A 22,291-nucleotide genomic window follows, 5' to 3' on the forward strand; every position below is an offset into this window, starting at 1 on the left:
CAAATCTACCTCCATTACTATCAACACTTGCTGTCAAATGTTATTCTTATTTTAAGAACTAGTACAACCATACCAGTTTCTTCCACCTTTACCCTTGAATATAAAATCAGATTATTGATTATTATTATTGGATTAGATTAAACTTCATTGTTCAAAGTTTGTGAAACAAAAACAAACCAAAGAGCGAAATTAGCAAGATGAATATAAATAAACACATGACTGCGCAACATAGTTTCAGAATGTGAATAATGTGCTGGAATACAAGTATATTCTCAATTAGTTCTGTTTCCTTCCAGATGTGTGCATTTACAAATGTCTTGAATAAAATGTGTCACTTTTTTATTTTATTTTGGTGGTTTGAGATCTTTCCACAGCTTTGCTGCGTTACATTTACATTTCTTCATTGTTGTTGTTTTACATATCTTTTGAGGCATTTGGAATACTTTGTGTCCCAATATTTTTCCCAATATTTCTTGTTATTTATGCCTTTTTATGATAATTTCCCATCTTTCCAGTTTGCATCTGGTTTGGGTGTTTGGTGAAAGTAAGAACTTTGCTGTGAGTTCAGTAGGCTCATTCTGTAATCTGTCAAGGCAAACATGGATGTAATTCTAGTAATGAGCTCAGCATGAGCTGTAACAACAGTAAAACCAGCGGGGTTTAGGTGGTAAGTTCATGCCTTTGCTTTTGCTCCACATTATGAATGTAGGTCAGTCTCCAGGATGAGTGTTTGCAACCACACTGCTATTATTTTACCCAGGTTTGAGAATATAATAATAATAATAATAAAGATGATGATGATGATGATGATGATAAAGATAAACTGTGCTTTGCTTCCCCTCTGTACAGATGTGTGAACGACACGTCATTCCCCCCCCCATCTTCCACTCTTCCCTTCGTCCAGCGTGGCTATCTGCCTCTCAGACTCTCGTGACCTCCTACTGGTGTTTGTTTTCTCTGCCTTTAATGCGATGATGTGCAAAAATCTTCTTCAGAGATTCGGTGTCCCTCTCTTCCTTATATGGTGATCGGCGGCGTGGCCCGGCCCTCCTGACGCCGCGCACGGGGTGCGCGCACTGGCCTCCGCCGCTCACCGTTTGTGTCCATATTTGGAAGTGAGTTCAACAAAACCGGCGTGAGGAGGCGGAGCCGAGGAGAGGAGGGATGGAGGAGGAGGAGGAGGGATGGAGGGATGGAGGAGGAGGAGGAGGCCGCTTCATTTACAAATCACTCCTGAAGCCATTAATGTGATAATTATTAACATGTTTTCATACTGATATGGCTGATAAGGACAGACACACACAATAAGCCCATGTACTCAAGATTCATGTTAAAGTGAAATGTGTATCCTAAAGCTTTGTACGTCTGAAGGGTGTTATACCACCAACTCAAACGGTGTATGGCCCTTTTATGCCGCGTTCCATTTGTCCTCGGAAGTCGGAATTTCCCAATTCCCAGTCGGAATTTTCACCTGGAACGCCCCTCGAAGTGGGATTTCCTACTGGGAAAGTGGGAGAAGCTTCACCACCCCCGAGTTACCATTCCAAGATGGCTGCCATTCCCAGTTCCGATTTCCGAGGTAAATGGAACGCGGCATTATTCCACACGCACTAGTAAATAATTTGCGTCAAATATCAGCTTTTTTTTAAAATTGATTCACATACTCTTTTTTTCCCATAATGCTGTCCACCATTCGTTTTTCGTAGGTTTGAGTTGTTCCCATTAATTAAATAGAGTACGATTCAGTAGGTTCCGTACTTATAAAATACATAATATTAAAAATAAAACATATATTTTTGTTTATTTTTCGCAAATTGTTGTGTATATATATAAATATATATTTTAATATTTTTTATTTTGATTTTATTATAATATTTTCGGGGGTTACTATGATAAAATACTCTAGCAAACCTGAAAACAATAAACAAAGCATCCGCTACAGTGCTTACTGCGCATGCGTCCTCGGTGACGTCGCTCAGGGCGCGCTCCCGCGACCTCTTCATGCTGCGCGGGCGCGCCGCTTCCCCATTAGTCCGCTCTCTCTGCTCAGACACGACCTGCTCACTGCTCCACAATGGTATGTTCACCGTCGTTTGTGTAAATCATTGTTCTGTACATACCATAGCTGATCTGACTCTTCAGTTCCGCTATGATGGCCCGCTTAGGGTCCCTATGTGTTGGTTTTGCAGACGTTTTTCTTAGTTTTTTCCCCATGAAACACGTCCAGCCGGCTGTGTGCCGCAGCAGCCGGAGCTAGCGCCGGGGCTGCTGTAATGGAGCACAGTGAAGGATTTAACACAAATGCAATCTACTAACCAATATGCGCAGAAAGATTTTTGTTATGCACTTTTTTATATATATTAAAAAGGGAAAAAAAACGAAGTTGAGATAAGAGAATACATTTAAAAAAAACACCAGCCGTCCAAAACTAGTGGCGCCATTGCGCCCATCTCCCCGTGTTTGCCTCTTTTATAGGGCCGTGTCTGGATTAACCGTCTCATGACGCTGCTTTGGCGTTTTTTACTGCATTGTGTGTCCATGATTTCCCCTCTCCCAGCCCGGCAGGTGCAGCAGCCCCGGGGCTTCACCGCCACCACACACTGACAGCCATTAATGCCTCATTTATGGTCCCGCGTTAAATCGACGCAGCGCCTACGCCGTAGGGTTACGGCGTACGGTGCGCGTCGCCGCGTACCCTACGCCGTAACCCCTGCGTCGATTCAAGCTGAGATTTTTACCTCTTTGTCTGTAAACGGCCTCCTCGACAATGACGTGCCCAGACGCTGGGTCACTACATGCCCCTGAAATTAGATCACTCGCATCCCTGCTATACAGGAAAAAACTACAGATTATTATAAGATGTAATGAAAACGACACCGTGGTGATAAAAGAGAGTATAGAGAGCGAGTGTCCTTATATAGAGAGCTAGCGCACACGTGCGGTGCTGCATTCACGGCCCCACCCTGAATTTGGTGCAAAGACCATTTTGTCTGATGTCGTTTTAAAGTAGCCCCGTATTTAGATTTAATACATCAATACTTTGTACAATCTTTTTAATACAGTTATTACCTTGATTTTACAACGTTTTCGTAGTGTTGGGTAAGTTAGCAAAGGCTAACGGGCCCCTATTGTAGATGCTACGCATCATCCTTTTTTTTGTTTTTTCTTTTAACTTGCGCATCTAGTTTATACAGCATGCCTATAAAAAAAACACAACCTGCATGTTACCGAATGGAAACAAATGAACCTCATCGTCTTTTTTTTTTTTCTTTAATTTTTTTTTTTTTGTATTTTTTTTAATAATTGATCGTATGGTGTGAGGCCTTTTAATTTTTGACTGTTACTGTGACTGAAGGAATCACAGGCTTGAACTGTTACCACTTTTGCACGGAACCATAAATTCTGTAACTAGTGGTTAAGATTAGACAAGGTGAGATCATGGTGATCATCACCATGGAGATTTCTGCTGCTGCAACTAACAAACAGTATTGTTGCAAAGCCAAGGTGGTGAGGAGATGGAAACAAAAATAGCTCTTTAACCGTGCAAGTTATTTTGTGTGCAGACGGAAAAGCCATGGCAATGGAGGTTTTTGTAAATGTCTGTGGAGGAAAAGTGTTGTGCAGTTTCTAAAGAATGTAGAAACTTCAGCATAGCTGCCAATGAACATTGAGAGAAACACTAGATTGTTTACTTTATTGAAAAGCAAGGTTACAGTTCTTTCTTGGTTATAACTCTTAAATTCCCTGTTATGTTGCATCTTGAGCTTTAACGCCCTGAATAAACATGCAGTGTCTTCCTTGTCCTGCTTTGCGTTTTTTTTTTTTCCTTTTCCGTCTTTCCCGTCGCACTACTTCCTTTACATGTTTCCTTTTTTCCTTTCAATGACACATTACTGGTAGATATCAGTTTTCTTCCTCTTGAGACTGGATATTTTTGTGGCAAAGTGTCTTAAACGGAGTCAGAAGACTTGATTGAGTGAGTTTATGGAGCAGCTGTGACTTTGCAATGTGACTAATTTGTATTCTGTGTTTAAACAGAGGCCTCATTGTTTTTGACTGAACCCTACACCGAAATGCTTAATTCCTGACCACGCCCTTGCCCACATGGACATTTTTATGGCGGACATGGATGACTCTAAACTTGCGCACTATTTCCACTCCATGTCCCGTCACCAGGATGTAGACACACCTGTTACCTGAACTCATTTATTGCTATTCAAAGGGGACTTTGTGACCCACGGGACTCGTCATGTTTTCTTTCTGTTCAGTATTACTTCAGACTGGCTTAACCCATATGATCAGAGCCAATTCTTTTCTTTTTTTTATATATATAAATCCCAAAAATAATTTTCATGTTGATTTACAAAGCTATAGCCGTCTTTCACAACCACACCTTTTGTTCTTCCTGTTTTATTAGTCATCCTCATTAGAATTCCTTCTAATGGTTGCATCCTTTCCACCTCTTCAGCTTGACCCTGTCTGTATTTGTGTATGTAAGTAGTTACTCGTGGCTTTTTAAAGACTATGTAATCTTTTTTTTTTTTTTTTTTTTTTTTAATAGGCTCAATAACAAATAAACAAAAACAAACAGTAGAAAAGGTCCCATCAGTGTCAAGCCTTTGATTATTTAAAATTAAGACAATAATTTGTATTGTCAGAAAAAATATGACAATGTCACCGTCAACAATTTAACAAAGCCTCTTCAGGCACGTCTGGATTTTTTTTCCCCCTTCCCCACTTGAACTTCATGTTTTATCAGAGATCAAGAAAATAATTAAGATACGAATTTCAGAGTATTTGAAAACTATTCCTTATTTTTCCACTTTTAAGTTGTTAGGTACTTTGAAGAATGAGGGACAGTTGTATATTTAACTGTATTAACAGACTGCTCCCTTCGCAGGCCTCCGGTGTGAAAGTCACAGATGAAGTTATCGCAGTCTTCAATGACATGAAGGTGCGCAAGGCTCAGGCAAATGAGGATGAGAAGAGGAAGAGGAAGAAGGCTATTCTGTTCTGCCTGAGCAAGGACCTCAAGAATATTGTTCTGGATGAGGGAAAAGAGATCCTCCAGGGTGACTTGGGAACCACTGTCCAGGACCCATACCAGGACTTTGTGAAGATGCTGCCCGCAGATGACTGTCGCTATGCTTTGTACGACGCCACTTACGAGACCAAAGAAACAAAGAAGGAGGACCTGGTCTTCATCTTCTGGTGAGGCCAGCCGTCATCACATAAGCAGGTTCATGACATTGTTTGGGATGGCATTAAGCTTTAATATGTTTCCCCTTTTCACAGGGCTCCAGATAGTGCTCCTTTGAAGAGCAAAATGATCTATGCCAGCTCAAAAGATGCTATCAAAAGGAAATTTGAAGGTGGGTGCGTGCGTGTATGTGTGTATAAATAAATAATTTTATCAGCATGAACTGTAGCCCGACGCATACTCGGCATCACTGATTCCATAACACTGCAATGGTCTTGTTCAAAACCTCGAGGAAGCGATCACCTGACTCTGCACATCCCCTCAGCTGATTGTTGTAGATTTGACCGCTGGCCACTGACTGAAAAGGCTCGACAAAAGATCGAGTATCACCATCTACCACAAGTCTTAAATAGAGTATTTGAGGTCTTATGAAGCGACTCTTTCCCAGGTTAAAATATTTTTATTGTCCTCATTGTCAACCAGCAAAACCACCCCAGGTTGCTATTCTCCCCCACAAACTGCCTGCTACATCCCATTAACCTCCCAACCCCCAATGTCCCTGAGCTCTTTGACAGGAAGAAGTCCACTTCCTACAGCGGGAGCATATGCATGTGGCCTCCATCTTTATGCAAATGTCCCGCTGCGCCCCCTACTGTCCCTCTGTCCTCCCTTTCGGTCCCTTTCATCCTTAAGTTCGACGGCCCTCCCCGTCTGGAACTCTCTTACACCACCGTAACATATACCAAACCTGGATCAAGATGCTTTTTCATCTCTTCAATAAGACCTATGGACAAAAGTCACTTTTTTGTAAAGCATCCTTGGGTTGCTGAACGATGCTATATGAATTTAAGTTATAAATATTTGGTCCATTAACTGTTTTTATGACGTCATCTACAGACACTACTGAAAGGCTTTCAACCCAAGATTCTACTGAACAGTGTTCAAATGAATCACATATTTGATACTTGCTCAGAAACATGGGGGAGTATTAGGCACTCATTTCCCACCGGTGGTGTTGGAAGACCAAAGAAGAGCAAATATTAGTGTGAATGAAAGAAATGTGACTGCAGATGAATACTAATGTTGCTCTGCTTTTTCAGTTTATAAATGGGCTCTATGTAGCCTGCTGTTTTTCTTATGGCTTACACTGGTTTTTAACAACAACAAAAAAACGTTCTGTAACTACAATTCCTTGATTGTGTGTATATTGGATGGTTATGTTTTAAAAAGCCACACATGGATTTAATTAAACCATAGTGCTAGGGGCGGTTACTATATGACATCATATACGTTTCTACTATCAGAGTTCCTTTTGCTGGATTTCCTTGAAGGTTGAGGCCTTAATTTATAACAGCTGTTCAGGGCACCAGCCCTTAAGAGGCAGATCTTGTTTTAATGAATGTAATTTTCATTCATTTCACTTGTCATGTTACAACAGTGCCTCAATTTGATGCGTCACATTTTAAGTTGTGCTCAAAAACCTTCACTTCCCCTCACATGCTTTTCATATGTAATATCCATCAGTTACATTAATTTTTATGGGAATTCTCCGAGTATGTGGAAACCCAACAGTTATAAAAACTAAGTGATATACCTGGTTATCTACAGTATTAATAATTATTCAATTTCTACGGTTAATGTGTAGCAAATAAATGCCTAAACCAAACCTGAGATTGGGAAACTTTCACTTGGCGAGTGTCAACTGGCTATTATGTCATTGTTCCTAATTATAGATGTAGACCTGCCTGTGTCGAGAGATGGTGGTCTGTTAGTTTTTCCCCATGAGTGAACATGATTTTTGTTTCACATTTCAGGTATTAAGCACGAGTGGCAGGTGAACGGTTTGGAAGACCTCAAAGACCGACACACCCTGGCAGAAAAGCTCGGTGGCTCTTCAGTAGTCAGCCTGGAAGGATCCCCTTTGTAAATACTACACCCCTCCTCTCTGGCTTCAGTTGAGGCCTTTCAGACACATCTGTTGGGTTTAGCTGTTCATTCCAGTTTGGTGTGGAAGAGGGCAAAAGAAGAACCAGCATCATTATTGGGACACTTGGGGAGGGTTATAATGGGTGGATTTAGGTTCAATTGACAGTTTAAAAAAAAAATATGCAGACTGTCATTCCAGTTCATGCAACGTAAAGATTATAAACAAAATACATGAAGAAAAACCTTAAGATACAACTGAGGAAGGATGATGATTAAAATTTAAATACATGTTTGTGTTTAAGGACAAGATTTTGTTCTTTCCAGGTTCAACTTGAATGATTGCAGAGAAAGGGACAGGCAACTACCTTTAGTTTTCCAACCATTTAATCCTGACAAATAATGGCTCCAACTACATCTTTTTTATTTTGCCAAACTTCTAGTTAAGTTTGTGTGTGTAGTTGAGACTAGGTGTAGTATGAACTAATTCACTCTTAATTGCACAAGATGTATCAAAACCTGTGAGGTAACACGGTTAATTATACATTTTTTGGGGGGTTGTTATTATTCCATTGTTGTGTTGGTTTTTTTTTTGTTTTTCTTTTTTTTTTCTCTGAACATGCAATTTCCAAAACTTGAGCGATTCCTTCTCATTTCCAGTTCTGGGTCAAAGAACATGGCATTTTATGTAGTAGACAGAAAACATTCCTTGCACTTGTTAAAACCAGGATTTCCTCGATTTGAAAACTTAGGTGTTATGAAGGTCTGATGAGGAGCGATGTGTAAATGAAGGATCAGAGATTTAGATTGAATACTGAATGGTGGATGTTTTGTATCGTCTCCTTATCTCTAATAAAAAGCACTAAACTACTGACTTGTTATAGTCTTCTTCCACTTTTCTGTTTCAGGTTTTGGTCATCTGCCAGGTTTTAAATCACAGTAACTAGTCATGAGGAACAAACCTTGATTACTGACAGAGCAACAGTGACTCAACAAAAATGTTAAAGGACTGATTTCAGTGATACTATTACAATTTAAATCTCAATAAAGAGGCTTTACCTAATTAAAGTAAATTTGTAATTGCACAAATTAAAGACTCAACTCTTATTTTTAAGGACACAAATGTTGAGTCAAGACATTTCCAAGGATTTTCACACAGATGGAAGATTTCAAGTTTGCATTTCACTTGTTGCCAATTGTTATAAAATTATCTAACATCTCTGCCATTTCCTTATTTTATGACAGAAATCTGAGCAGAGTAGAATTAGTAAAAAGAAAATACAATAAACTTGTAGCGGAGATGGAAACGGTAAGTCTTTCTATGGGAATTTGAAGGAAGAGGCCCAAGAATGACAACTTGAAATCTCACTGATCAACGTTATTAGATGTAGGAGAGGAGTCCGAGGCCAACCTCCCAGAAAGTAGTTGTGACTTTTCACTAATCACATCACCCCAAAAACAAGTTACGACAATGTCAGGCACTGGAATGAACACATATCTTACAGGAGGGTAATTGACACCTGCAGCACAAACCAACTACACTCATCCCACCCTGACTTCAGCTCCCGTGAGTCAAACTGAGGAAGACTTAAGATAAACAGACTTTTATGATTAAGGAGCAGCCATAAGTCTGGGTTCATTTGACCTTGAATAAGCTGTTAAGATGAACTGGGTGTTATTTCGATATTAAATATTTCATCCACCGTGGTTTAATATGTAAAATCCTCTGACAGCATCAAGTTGTTTTTCCTCATCTAAGCCAAATGATCCAGATAGTGTTTCAGCTGTCCCATTGTTTGTTCATTTAACGTGAATTTCCTTGTTAAAACTACGTTGTTAAATAACTATGACGCACAACTGTTTAAAGCTGCAGTAATCACTGTGACCACACGAGGGCAGCCTAACACTACAGAAAAAGAGCACACGTTTATAAATCTGTTTATTAAAATATATAAAGCGTTTTTCAAAAAAATAGAATAAAATTAACATTCTATGTCTCCAGTCAACTATGAGAAGAATATAGGTCTACTGTTTGATGAACAATGTAAAAGCATAAATGGTGTCCATAAGCATTGCTCAGGTCTTTTAATCTCTAGAAGGATCTGAGTTATTCTTGAAGAAATGTTAAAACACGTCCCTGAATAAAGAAGAAATATGAGAACATGTCTCTCATCATCTATGGTCTTCCACAGATGGACAACAATCAGCTGCTCAAGGCACAAAAGTCATTAGAAACAGAGACATTGTTATGTAATTGACTGCAGCTAAAAGATGCTGTCGTGATGATCTCACTGGCATATTTTTTTATTAGATCCAAACTGAAAGAGGGTAAATTAAATACAGGTGGGAGACATCTCAATAGGGGGAAAATCATCTAAAATCTGTTTTCCTGGTGTCCAGGCTTGTTTTTTTCACAAGTAATATGACATTCCACCCTGTATTTTTTTCTTTTTCAAAGTTACTTTGTGCTTTTCTTGTATTTTTCAGACCATACTTTTAAAAACACTCCTCTTTAGTCCTGGATGCAGTCCTGTCGGTTTCCATGCACCCAGTAACAGATCTGGGCGAACTTCAGAGGAGTGATGCGCACAGCCACATTGTAATCCCTGTTCTCCCCATCTATCTCCAGCCACTGGTGTCCAGAGAAAATGCCAATAACCTTCCTTTCCCAGCGCTCCAAACTGTTGTCCCACACTCGTCCGTACACGCCGGAGCCACTCGCTCCAGGGCGGGCATCACAGTGCTGGTATATCAGGTCGCTGGACTCTTCTTCCACGGGGCAAAATCTGTACACCAGCTCCCCGGGCCTATCACTGTCAAACCCGGAAAAGTGGATGCGGTTCCCTGCCAGATCGTCAGAGGATGGAGTCACTGAAAGGCGCATGAAGGGACGTCGGTGAGGCCAGCGCAGCTCCAGCAGGGCGTAATCAAAGTCCATGCTGATCTCCTGAGGGCCCTGGATCCAGCCCTTTGGCACACGGGTGCGTTTCACCCGAACCCAGCGGACTACGGGCTTCTTGGCAGACATCGCACTGTTTCTAGTGCCGTTGATGGACGGAGGAAGGAGGAACCCCACCCTCAGCTTTCGAGCCCCATTGACATAGTCCTTCCCGTCGTGCACGCAGTGGGCAGCTGTCAGGACGTGCCGCTGGGACACGAGAACACCGGTGCAGCCGGTGGAGATGCGCACAGCCGTGGAGAAAGGGTAGTCCAACAGGAAGTCGTCCCCTTGGATGTTGAAACGCCCGTCCGCTCCGTAAATCTGCCGCCTCACACGCCGGTGCCTGGGCCTGACCCCCGGACCCTTCCAGGGCGGCAGGTGAGGCAAGAGAAGTGCATCTCCTTCAAAGCTGTCATCATCACTCTCCACGTCCACCGTGGTGAGGGTGCGAGAGCCGTCTGCATACAGCGTCTCAAAGCCCATTTTCTCAGTCAGATGCTCCCTCCATTCTTCTTGCCCTCCTCTGTGGAAGCAGCTGGAGTTGCAGTGAGTGGCGAAGTCCAGCTGGGCCTGAGCGCTAAAGCGTGAGCGAGAGAGATGCGTCGGTGAATGAGGGACCAGTGTGGGGATGTGGATGGGTGGATGGTGGGGGGGTTGAAGGAGGGACAAGGTGAGTGGTAGGAGGTGCTGGAGGAGCAGGAGCAGGTGAGTTAGGAGGGAGAGCTCACGTGGTATCATCATGGAAAACACTAAAAATACACAACAGAAAAATCACATGAGGAAAAGGGCATACCAACATTTGCCAGGCAAACAACTTTGTGCAACATTACCAATAAATCAGCCTCAAACATACCAACTCTGAACTGTTTCAGAGTTGACTGGTGGTTGTAAATCATGTGGGGTCACCTTACAGAGTGTTGTGTTGCAATGCAGAACTGAACTTTGTCGTCTGTTAGGCGACAATGAACCTCTTGTTTCGAGAAAATAGGATTTCAGCCCAATGAATGAAGGTAAGTAAGTCCTTTAATGTTCATTTGGCTAAGGAGGTCACAAAGAAATTCCAGACTGAGGTTCCAATTAATTTGATTCAGTACATTTCAGCTTGTTTATATCGTGGCAATTCACAACAAAGGCTTTAGTACAAGTTGATTTAAATTCAGTCCACTTCAGCTTAATTTATGTCATACATGTCAAAAAAGTGTCAAAGAACAAAGAAAAGGGTGAGACTCTGATACTAGGGAGGCTGCAGAAACAACTCTCAGTCAAAAATGTGAATGTTTGAGTTCTATCACTCATTGACTACATGGCAGTAGTGCACAAGACTTTCATGGACGATCTGCAGGGACAAGGAGCTGCTCGATCACCTCTGAAGACGGTGGATCCCCAGGCACTGGTGGCACGGCTACAGTAGGTGTGTAACAAGTGAAAACTCTGCAAGTTGAGACAGGGTGGCCACACCAAGCATTATTCCCAACTAACACAAGACGGGGTGGGGCATGCACACACACCTATGAGGTGCTCTGTAGGACACAGCAAAGCAGAGCACAGGGAAAAGTAGTCGTTTCTCTCCATGTTTGGGAGTTAGATACATGATAGTTGCAGCACACTTTTGGGCGTGGGTCAGGTGGTAAAATAAGCTCTATTTATGAGGCTGTAGAATATTAGAATTTCTTTATTAAATGAGACAATAGGTTAAACAACTAATCAACCCTTTTTTAGAGAGGCAGGTGAAATCTAAACCTGCTTCAGAGATGGAAAAAGTGCAGGACTCTTTTAGAGATATCCTGATAAACTCACAGGAGCATGATAACATTAAACTGGAAGGAATATTCTAGTAGACACTGATCTTTGGGCTGTGGGAGTAACATGAGATTAAAAAGATTATTTTAGGATTAAAGTTATGGAGATTGATATTTTCACAGTCATTGTGCTGCAAATGAACAAGACTAATCTGAAATATGTGTGCAAGAGAGTAAAATGAGATATGGGTTATGTCTTTTATCTTGAATCATTTTACACGTGTGTTCTACTTCATGCAAGCAAGGACCCATGAACACAACGTAAATGATAATTTCAGGCATCCCAGCAGTACCAACAACAGAAAAGTTTCACCTAAATTCTTAATCAAAGTTAAATTAAATTAAATGTAACATCTTACCTTAAAATTAGAGATCGCTGTTTACATCCCAGTCAAGTTTTCCTCCCCATCAGACAAGCCCTTCAGGATCATTTCTCCTGATTTCCCTCATTATCTCTGGCGACAGGTCGTTTTTCCCCTCCTGAGTTCAGTACTTCTTTAAGGGACTCAGGCTTGTTGTTTTCTATCATGTATAAGTGAGTTTCAGGGTGCAGCGTGGGTGTGAGGTCTCCCTCACTAACCTGTCCAGTTCAGACACTCAGTCACAAGTGAAACCTCTGGACTCACAAGGAGCGTTTTCTCTCAGTCAGCGTCCCTCCCCAAGGTCCTAGCGCCCCTCCGTTGCCCTTCTGCCTGTTCAAACGCAGCAAATTACAATCCTTTAATTAATTAGGGCCCGAGCAATTACAGTGCGAAAGCCCTATTGTATCTGTAGGAATTATTTTTCTCGTTTTTATTTTTTAATTTTTATTTTTCTGATGAAAGGAGGGCCTTTTTGCCCCCCTAAATGTGCCCCAAAAGTCACCAAATTTTGCACGCAAGCCAGGCCTTGCGTGCAAATTTGATATTTAATGGTTTGCATTAATGGGCGTGGCCTAATGGCTCAACAGCGCCCCCTAGAAAACTTTGTGCCTCAAGCCCTACAATACGGTTTGACGTACATGCACGAAAATCGGTACACACCTGTATCAACTTAAAGAAAAGTCTCTTGGCGCCATGGCTGAAACCGAACAGGAAGTCGGCCATTTTGAATTAATCGTGTAATTTTGGCGCAATTTATGCCATTTCTTCGGCCGCTTCTTTCGCCCGAACCGTAACGTGCACCCAGGTGTGTTATACATCAAAATGTGCGTCTTGATCCTGCAACGATGCGCATTACTTTTCTCAGTCAAAAGCGTTAACGTGGCAACGATTGACGCCAAAAAGCGTGCCCCCCACTCATCTGATTGGTCCATATTTGATAGTTCCTACTTTCTGCCATAACTTTTGAATGGTTTGACATAAAGACTTGTGGATGGTGTCATCGGACTCTGTTTTGAGTAGTTGACCTTCATTGGCAGGAATTAGCCCCGCCCCTTCTTCTGATTGGTCGATATCTGATATTTCCTACTTTCTGCCATAACTTTTGAATAGTTTGATATAGAGAGTCGTTGCTGGTGTCATCCGCTAAATGTCCAGGCCTGAAGAATCTACATGCAAGTCATCCAAGTGCTTCCACTGCAGCACGCCTGAATGTGCACAAGGGTGCGAGGGCCCGTTCATAGCTGCTTGCAGATTTAATTACAGTTTACTGTTACATAAAAAAAATAGTCCATCAAGTGTAAACAGTTTTCAAAGATGGCTCATAAAATATTTACACCACTTGTAGGTCATTCATGAAAAATACATGCATAAATAAGCAGATTGATATAATCTTAAGGATTTTTTACCTAAATGCTAATAGACTTTCCCAAGCACTCACAAGTAGAAACAGTTGCTGTTCAGCGACTAACCACTAGGGCTCCAAAGGTGAATCCATTTCCATTGAAACCTATGTTAAAATGTCAAACTAATAAACCCATTTACAGCTTGCTTCAAAAAATGGTTTTGGTCTCCTTAGCTACATTTCACATCCATGACCACTATAGGGGCTAGTATGTTTTCTTTTTTTTTTTTTTTTTTTACCACATCAGGTAAGATTATATAAAGTAGCAAATCCATGCATAATTATGGTCATGGACTTTTGACTGGATGCCAGGAGAGCCACTGGCAAGTTGTCGTCACCTTTTCTACTAAAACACCTAGGACTGTATGGACTGTGAATAAAAACAGAGCATGGTCATTTATATTTTAAAAAGAATGCATTTTGTAATGCTGTGAATTTGACAAACAGACCAGCGTGACTGACTCTTGAGTTGGCCTGGAAGAGTCCAAGGAAGTCGGTTAGCTAAAAGCAGACAGCTTGTGCTAACGCAGCATTGGTTAAACAATTATTTCACCACCAAAAAAACAAGATTTGAAACGGTATGTCCTGTTGCAAATGCTTGCCTGCAGTTCAGCTCCTCCTATTGTGGATCGGCTGAAGGAGCCCAAATTCAACCCAAATTATTTTAGGAACCTTCCAGTGGAAGTTTGCTGTGACCCACAATCAACAAAAATGAGTCTGGTTTACTTTTGATTTGCTTGGCTGAAAAGTTGGTCAAAGTGGCTAAATCTGTTGGAAAATGGAAAAAACTGAGTGATGGATACTTATATTAAGAAAAATTATATTGTTATAACTTATTTTGTCCTTTTTTCCCGCTACCACAGCATTTATGCAGTGGGCAAATTTGGTTACGAGGAACAAAAGTGGACTGAAGAGGACTTCAGGGACTCCAGTGTGTGCAATAAAACACAATGCCAAAAGTTTGTATGAAGGTTCTTGCATACAACAAGAAATCCTCAGAAGAATCAGGAATATAATATGACATCTAAATTAATCCAGGTGTTACTTTACATTCATGTTCTCTATTGCAATCATACTCATACTATAATCTCTTCAGTAAGCCTATCATGTTCATGAATTTAGTAAAACATGTTAATATTTAGAATTCTGGTAAATACTGTAGTGTTAAAGTGCAGATGAAGTCTACAGAACTGTCATCGGTTTAATTGTTCGATCAATACGTTTTGCAGAATGAATCTTTATTATTATCAGCGTTTCAAGTGTAGACAATGATAATATTTGTCAAATAAAGTTTGGCAAATGAAGTCCAGGAAAGGGCATTTTAAGCCACAAACAAAGGTTTAAATGTAAGATTCAAAACACCTCAGTTATTCCACAGGTAATGTTACTTAACTAGAACATTAATATTAGAGCCCCATTTCCTTACTTTAATTTGTTCTTTTCATGCAGAAGTGCCAGTAATCATAATTAAAAAACAAAGGGGGAATCTCCAGTGCATTTTTATGACAAAGTCAAAAGGGTTTCAAACATATACCTATTTTAAGGCGCTATACAGTCAAGATAATTCAGTATTTTCAGTCAAACTTTATTGTTACAGAAAATTTCACATTCAATTAAATGGATCACTGACTGTTTCTCTCAAACTTACCAACAGATCACACTATTATATCAAGCTTTTGGCATTTACTTAAGTAGCCAACACCTAAAAATAAACAAGAAAAATCTTGTTTCTGGCGTGACTGCTCTTCAACAGCGCCAAGAGGTTTGATTGATTAAAGAAAACATAAACTCTGGTAGGACTCGTAGCCTGCAGGCAGAAGACTGTTGGGACGTGTTGGCTGCAGCGTCCTGTGACCTTGATTTCCAAGGAGGTCCTTCAGATCTGCAAACCTGTGGAATTTAGGAGAATGCACCGACGCTTTCAAAGATCTGGGTGCAGCTCTATGGGTGCTGGAAACAGAGCTCCGAGTCACAATGACGGTGCTGTCAGGAAAGTCGTGGAATGTCCCAACAAGGACACAAGGAAGGCTGAAAGCACAATGTGGTTGCTGTCATCTGATAGGGAACACCTACCCAACCTGCCCTGCAGCCCTTAATAAGACCCTCAGTGAACAGTGGACAGTGTTTTGTTGACAGATCAACTGTACGGTAATATGCCTCTGAGACAGAGAGGGAAACCATTGTAGCAGGTAAAGAATGTGGAGGGAAAAATGGCTAGAAGGTGTAAACATGAACTCAGCATGATGGTATCACTGCATGCCTCTGTTGCAGATACAAAGTACAAGATATTTCCTCTCTCTCTGTGCCGCTCCCTGTGCGTGTGCGTGCATGAGGCATTGAGCTACCTGGCTTCGGTTCTGTCAGATTTACAATGTGCTATTACAATAAAAAAATGTTAAAAAAAATCAAGAAGCAACAGCTCTGAATAGTACTTCCAGTCAGCACTTGAATGGTTGTAAAAGTGTTGCAGATTTTGCTCCAACTAAAAATGATACTACGAATAACCCCAAAACCATAAGAACAAAAACAGCTACTGGCATCTATAGATGTAATACTCAGAAGTTATTGATTGTAAGTAAGTAGAATAAGTAAAGCAATAAAAAGCAGTTACATCCTATGTGGCATTGTGGCATAATTTTAAGTATTAGTCGTTGTTATAGAGTAATATAGTAAAGACAACCCTGAAAGATATAAAGTTTAAACAGCAACAAAACTTTTTAAACTACATTTTAGTAAACTCCATCAAAACTTCTTCCTTAAGAAATAAATGCTCCAGTGTACCTTTCTCAATTTGATATTGTTTGTCGGTGTGTCCCATCCTATGCTACCACCTGTCCTGGTACACTTAATTAGTGGTTCCTTGTCAAACATCTTTCAAGGTTCACTTGAGGTTTATTCTTCAGAAGAGCCACCTGCAGCACATCTGACAGGTAAAGAAAATAACGGCCTTGTTAAAAAGCATCTGCTGGAAACAATCTTTCATTTTCAAAATCACTTGTTACACTTGTCTGCGTTAACTCAGGCTTTAATTGTTCAGGCTTTACCTGCTTATTCTAGTCAAGGGTCAAAATGGGCTGGAGAAAAAAAGAAAGAAAGAAAGAAAGAAAGAAAGAAAGAAAGAAAGAAAGAAAGAAAGAAAGAAAGAAAGAAAGAAAGAAAGAAAGAAAGAAAGAAAGAAAGAAAGAAAGAAACAAAGAAACAAAGAAAGAAACAAAGAAAGAAAGAAACAAAGAAAGAAAAACTCCCAGCATGCTTGGAAAGAGAGCATAAACAGGTTTCAGGGCAGCATGTTCTCGCATGACATGTTGGTGGAGTGTAATATGTCCAAATTATTTGCTACCATTATAGAAACAAAGCTACTGCAGGTCAGTTTCAGCACGTGTGGATGATGCACAAATTCTCTGGTTCAGATCAAACTCAGGATTGGAGTTGAGTCCAGTGAGGGAAATGCTCTTTTTCTTTTTACATTTTTTTTTCTATTTTATCCTATTTAGGATATTTTTTGTCTTTAGCCAGAGTATGTCAACTTTATCTAAAACTAAAACTTTATAAAACATTATAATTTGTTCAGCATGTCATCATAAGGAAAAGACCAGCTACCTTGGTAACCAAGAAAATTAGGAGACGGTGGTCTCCAGCGCGTTCTTTTAACATGTGCCATCTCCGTGTAATGCATTGTGAAGTCGTCACGGTCACTTCAGGTGTTTCTGTGAAAATAAGCAGTAAATCTCCCTAAGTCACATGTCTTTGGTGTTTGGGGGGAAAGATAATTAAACACAGCGAACACACGTCAGCTCCGGATGAAAGAACATTCCTGGCCCGAGAATCCACTTCATGACACTGACACACTGCTGCTACTGTTTGATGGCATATTTTTTCCTCAATGCTCTGCAGATGAGGGACACCACGTCACAGACTGTGCTTAGTCTTACATGGACACCAGATGGGATTCTCATTTCACTGGCAACTCTTTAATATCAGGTTGCCAGAAGAGGTCTTCATGTTGTTGGCTAGACCAGCAGGTGAAACTACTGACTGGGCTTTTTACAACAGAGACATTCTGTTACGTCAGCCAGGGGTCCCTACCTCATCTCTTTAATGGAAGATGCAGAAATCTCACACATTAGAACTATATTAGAGGTTATTTATCAGGTTAAATGTACTTTAAGAAGGTCGGTCAGAGTTACATTTTTTACCTTCAGCAGTGAAAAGTGTCCATGAACACTGCAGAGAAATCCCTCCATCCACGCATCATCTACATCTGCTTCTTCCTACTCAGGATTCACTCTCTATACCTGCGGTGGGACTAACCTTGGGCACGTCCCCTATCTGTCACAATTTAGAATCACCAAGCCATCTTACATGTCTGTCTGAAAACTGTGTGTGGTGGAAAAAACTGAAATTCCTAATAAAAACCCACGCCAGCTCATGGAGAAGCTGTGCAAGGTTCTGCACCACCTTCCCAGTCCTGCAAGCAGGCAATGTTTTATTTGAAGATGTGACAAGCCAAACATAGCATCATTTCTTTGAGAGGGGACATATTTTGTGCCTTCTCTTCACAATAGACAACTGCACAAACATGAGACTAGACCATATTGCCACTGTGTAGACAGCATTCCTTTTAAATGAGACAAAGACATTTTCCACCATCAACAACATGGAACGGCCAGAAAAGACAGCATGTCAAAGTTATTGAGTAAAGACTGTGGTGAACAACAAACCGCAGCTGAGTTCAGTGATTCATGACTGTTGGTGTAAAGAAAAAAAGTTTCTCTAAGAGGAAAGGTAACATACTTCAGGAAAATAATGACGTGTTCATCGTCTTTACTGCTCCAGTTCTGAAGATTGTTGACCTCGCTCCTCAGCGAGCACCCAACTCTCAACACTTTTTCTGCCTAATACTGACAGTCACACTTTCCAAGATGATTCATTAAAGCAGTGACCTATTTTTTTTTGGTTTTTTTTTTTGTCTTCAGCCTCTGGAGAAATGGCCATTAACTTCTGACCACTTGGGAAATCTGATGAAGGGAGGTGAGAGTAAAACAAATCAGGGAAGCTGAAACAGTTCGATTTTCCTCATAATTATGGTGTTTGAGTAGATTTATTTTTTTATAATAGCTCTCATAAGTGGTAGCTGGATTCCAGATGAGTGAGTTCACACTGGGAATATATGAGCAGGCATACCTTAAATTTCCATGGAGGTCGTGCAGTAGCACTGAGAACAAGTTAAAGCCTGTAACAGGTCCATATTGCACCAGAAGAGTTTGTTCCTTTCGTGTGTCTGTATTTGAAAATTAGACTGAAAAAAATACATTTGGTCATATTCATGTCAACATGGTGGGCCATGAGATCAGGACTGTGTGACCTGACCTGCTGTGAGGGCCCCGCGACAGTTTCTCTAAGCAATTTAGGGATTTATTAACTGGATCACAGGGTTTTCTCCAGACTCTTTAATCTCATAATTGGCTTGTGATCCAAACAAGCCATATGAGCTTTAAAACAGTGAACCTTTCATAACAGTCCTGTATGTGTTGACCCACTCTCAGCCGGACCCTCCTGCTACTGCAGACACAGCCGCCTTTTCACAGAGCTGCTCTTTAAAGAGCAGAACACAAAGAATGTCCCCTTTCTCCTCACCACACTTTACATCCATGTTTTATGTCCCCTTTATTTCATCTAGATGTATTTATCACTTCTTCACTCCTTTCCTTTTTATCAAAGCCCTCCCTTTTCATCTGCCTCTCCTCATTCTCTCCTCATCATTGGGTCCAAACAGGACAGATATTTTCCACATTTCAGTCCCCCTTGTTGTTGCACAACTTGACAAAGAGCTCAATTTGTTCCAGGGATTACCTTTTCAGACGTAAGATTTTCCTCTCTGATAAATACTTTGTCCTCCCGTTAAGTGGATACCCTCCCTGCCTTTGGTCCCTGGTTCTCCTGCAGGGCCTCGTGGGTATGTATTCAGCCTGACTTCCCCGCGGCATGATGTCATTTAGGTTTGGCTGCATGAACGGCAAGAGGAAGAAAAAAAGAAAAAAGAAAAGTACAGTTAGCAAAAACATGAAGTGAGGAATGCAAACTGACTGCGATGAAATCCATCAGGAGCGAGGTGGAGAGTTCGTCTCCTCATATCTTTAACCAGTCTGGGCAGGGTGTAGGAGGGAGTCTGGTACAGAGGCTGGAAATCATCCCAAGTGATTTGCTGTCCTTTAGTCTCCTGTAACAACATTAACGTAAGCCCCTGTCTTGGATATATGAAGAGGAGAGGAGCATCTGTTGATTTAATTGAGTATTTTTGAATTATAGTTCCAAAAAGCAAAATAAATCCCCCTATCAACTTTAAATCACTTGTCAAAATGTAAGTTTCTACCAGGAATAAAACAAAAATGAAGAGGATAAAAACTGCACCTGCAATATTGCTTCTCAATAAAAATGTTGACCAAATGAGCAAAGCTCGGTGTAGACGTGCATGTAAAGTTTAGAGTGCAACTAGGTCCCACACCCTTTTAATAGCGATAGTTGATATTATTATGGTTACGTAAAATTGGAACAACACAGTCCAACAGGGAAATCAATAAAATAAATAGATTCTTCGTCTTCAGTTTCCCACAAATGAAGGCTCCACACGGGCCTCAGTGTAAGATTAAAAAAGATCAGCGCCAAAATACGTGATAGGAACTCAAGAATGATAACCAATGCGTGGGTCTGGGTAACTTTTAAATGAAATCAGAGTGGAAAATTCCTGAGAGAATCATGGGAATCTTGAGATATACAGGAGACCAGAGGTTATGCAGAATCATCCCTGGAGTCTCCATCAATAGTGCTGATACATACCCCAGCTGTTACTAGTTGTGGAAAATACAAACATGTGGATCTGAAGTCATGTCGGTAAGGTTTTCATGGCTTCAAAACAGTTTGGATATTAGGAAACCATCAAAAGAGGCTGTGATGGGAACACAGAATGGGCAACTACACACCACGTTGCCACGTGAGATAAATCACACCTCCCGAAGCTGTTTCCGTGGACGACACAGAGACTAAAGCATTCAGGTCATTTGAGCGCAGGAACAAATCCTTTGTAAAAGACTCAGCAAACAGACCCAAATATTTACAGCCTCAGAGCGAACATTCCTACTGACACTCCTGTGTGTGAACATCTCCTGCAGGCACATTTCAACCCTGAAGTGTGTAAGTATAACACTCAAGCTTATACCTGAACCTGAAACCTTGGACCTGAAACATTTAGGCACCTATGGCAACAGATTAAAAAAAAAGATATATATATATGTACAATATGTAATAGGTACAATTTTCCACCAAAATACACACAAAGATACTCAGTTATATAATGCATAACATTGCTTAGATTGAACTGTTTGACAGGAAAACATTATATTTGTCAATCGTGCAGTGTTTCTGGCTCAGTTACAATATCAGCTCATGTTGAATGCTGACTTTTATTTACCTGTCACCTGTAGAAACCCATGATTTTCTGATGAGATATCAGGGTTACCCATCTGTTTTACAAACAATCCATGTTGACACGACTGACATCCTAGAAGCCACTTGATAAATGCCACATTGTGCTCTCTGTGTCGTCTCTCATCACAGCGAGCAATTACAACTGAATGGAGTCCTACAGACACCTGAGTCCACAGGAGAGCTTTCCTGAATGTTATCACCAGAAACCTCACACATGACCCGCCCACAGGAACAACGTGGTTGCCAGGTAACAAGGAAGCCTTGACCGGCCTCAGTGAGGAGAAGAATTCAGCCAGTGTGTGTGTGTGTGTGTGTGTGCAATTTAACTCCAACCCGTCATACTAGAAGCATAACCAAGAAACCAAAAACAAAGAGAAAGAAGAAAGACATGTCTCCCCAAAATCTGAAATGTTGTGTTTCCTGAAACATTTCATGAAATGAAAAACAATGCAAAAGACAATTAATTTCAAGTTCTTCAATGCATTTGCTGTACATTTTTTTAAATAATGAGGTTTTATTCATCTACTTTTAAGAAACAATAAAGAGTAGATTCACTTCTTATTATGTACTGATATACGAGACCTTGCCAACCAACCGCAGTGCAAAGACAGCTTTTAACTGTCGAGAGTCTGTCTCTTGGAAGTGGTGAATGTTCCACAACTTTCTTTAATTAACTGGAAATAAATCCTCATTTTGCAGATGTGTCTTAGAGCTCGGTTACAACTATGCAACCAGCAACTGGAGAAGAATTCATGAATTAGATTCCAGTGGAAAATTCCTCAAAGAAGTGTTTTCTTCTGGATTGTTTCATGAAAATTAGTATTTCATCTCTCTCAGCTCAAGATTTCACATCAAGGAGATGTCTGTGTCTTGGGTTGGGCAAAATACCAGCCTTGTTCACATTAGGTGGTTTTAAGGAGTGGAGTCAGAGACTTTAATTGACTCCACGCCTCTTGTTGAAGCACTTGGTTGAAATTGGTATTGCAGTTCTGAACTACAGCAAATGCTGCATGATGTGAAGGTGTGGGTGAAGACACAGATGGGGAGGCTGGATAGTTCTGCTGTTATCTGGGTCTGTGATGAAACAGGAACACAAAAACCCCACAAAAGTGACACTATTGTGTCATGTCAGAGATTCTTAGCTTAGCTTTTTTTTTTTTTTACCGTGCAATACTTCTA

The 22,291-nt window shown here is 40.8% G+C and overlaps 2 protein-coding genes across 2 annotated transcripts; one reads left to right on the forward strand and one right to left on the reverse strand.

Annotated features, from left to right (window-relative positions):
* The first annotated feature begins 1,962 nt into the window (after window positions 1-1,962).
* Window positions 1,963-7,994, forward strand: cfl1 (cofilin 1). The gene is made up of 4 exons (XM_061725545.1): window positions 1,963-2,077; window positions 4,901-5,211; window positions 5,296-5,372; window positions 7,015-7,994. Exons 1-4 carry the CDS (start codon window positions 2,075-2,077, stop codon window positions 7,125-7,127), a joined length of 504 nt encoding a protein of 167 aa, XP_061581529.1. The 5' UTR covers window positions 1,963-2,074; the 3' UTR covers window positions 7,128-7,994.
* A 643-nt stretch (window positions 7,995-8,637) lies between these two features.
* On the reverse strand, window positions 8,638-12,458 carry prss23 (serine protease 23). The gene is made up of 2 exons (XM_061726330.1): window positions 12,223-12,458; window positions 8,638-10,813 (listed from the first exon to the last, which is right to left on the reverse strand). The coding sequence occupies exon 2, from the start codon at window positions 10,803-10,805 to the stop codon at window positions 9,636-9,638; it is 1,170 nt and encodes a 389-aa protein (XP_061582314.1). The 5' UTR covers window positions 10,806-10,813; window positions 12,223-12,458; the 3' UTR covers window positions 8,638-9,635.
* Between the last annotated feature and the right edge of the window lie 9,833 nt (window positions 12,459-22,291).

The sequence above is a fragment of the Cololabis saira genome, chromosome 7 (genome assembly GCF_033807715.1).
Source record: "Cololabis saira isolate AMF1-May2022 chromosome 7, fColSai1.1, whole genome shotgun sequence".
In the NCBI taxonomy this organism is placed as follows: Eukaryota; Metazoa; Chordata; class Actinopteri; order Beloniformes; family Belonidae; genus Cololabis; species Cololabis saira.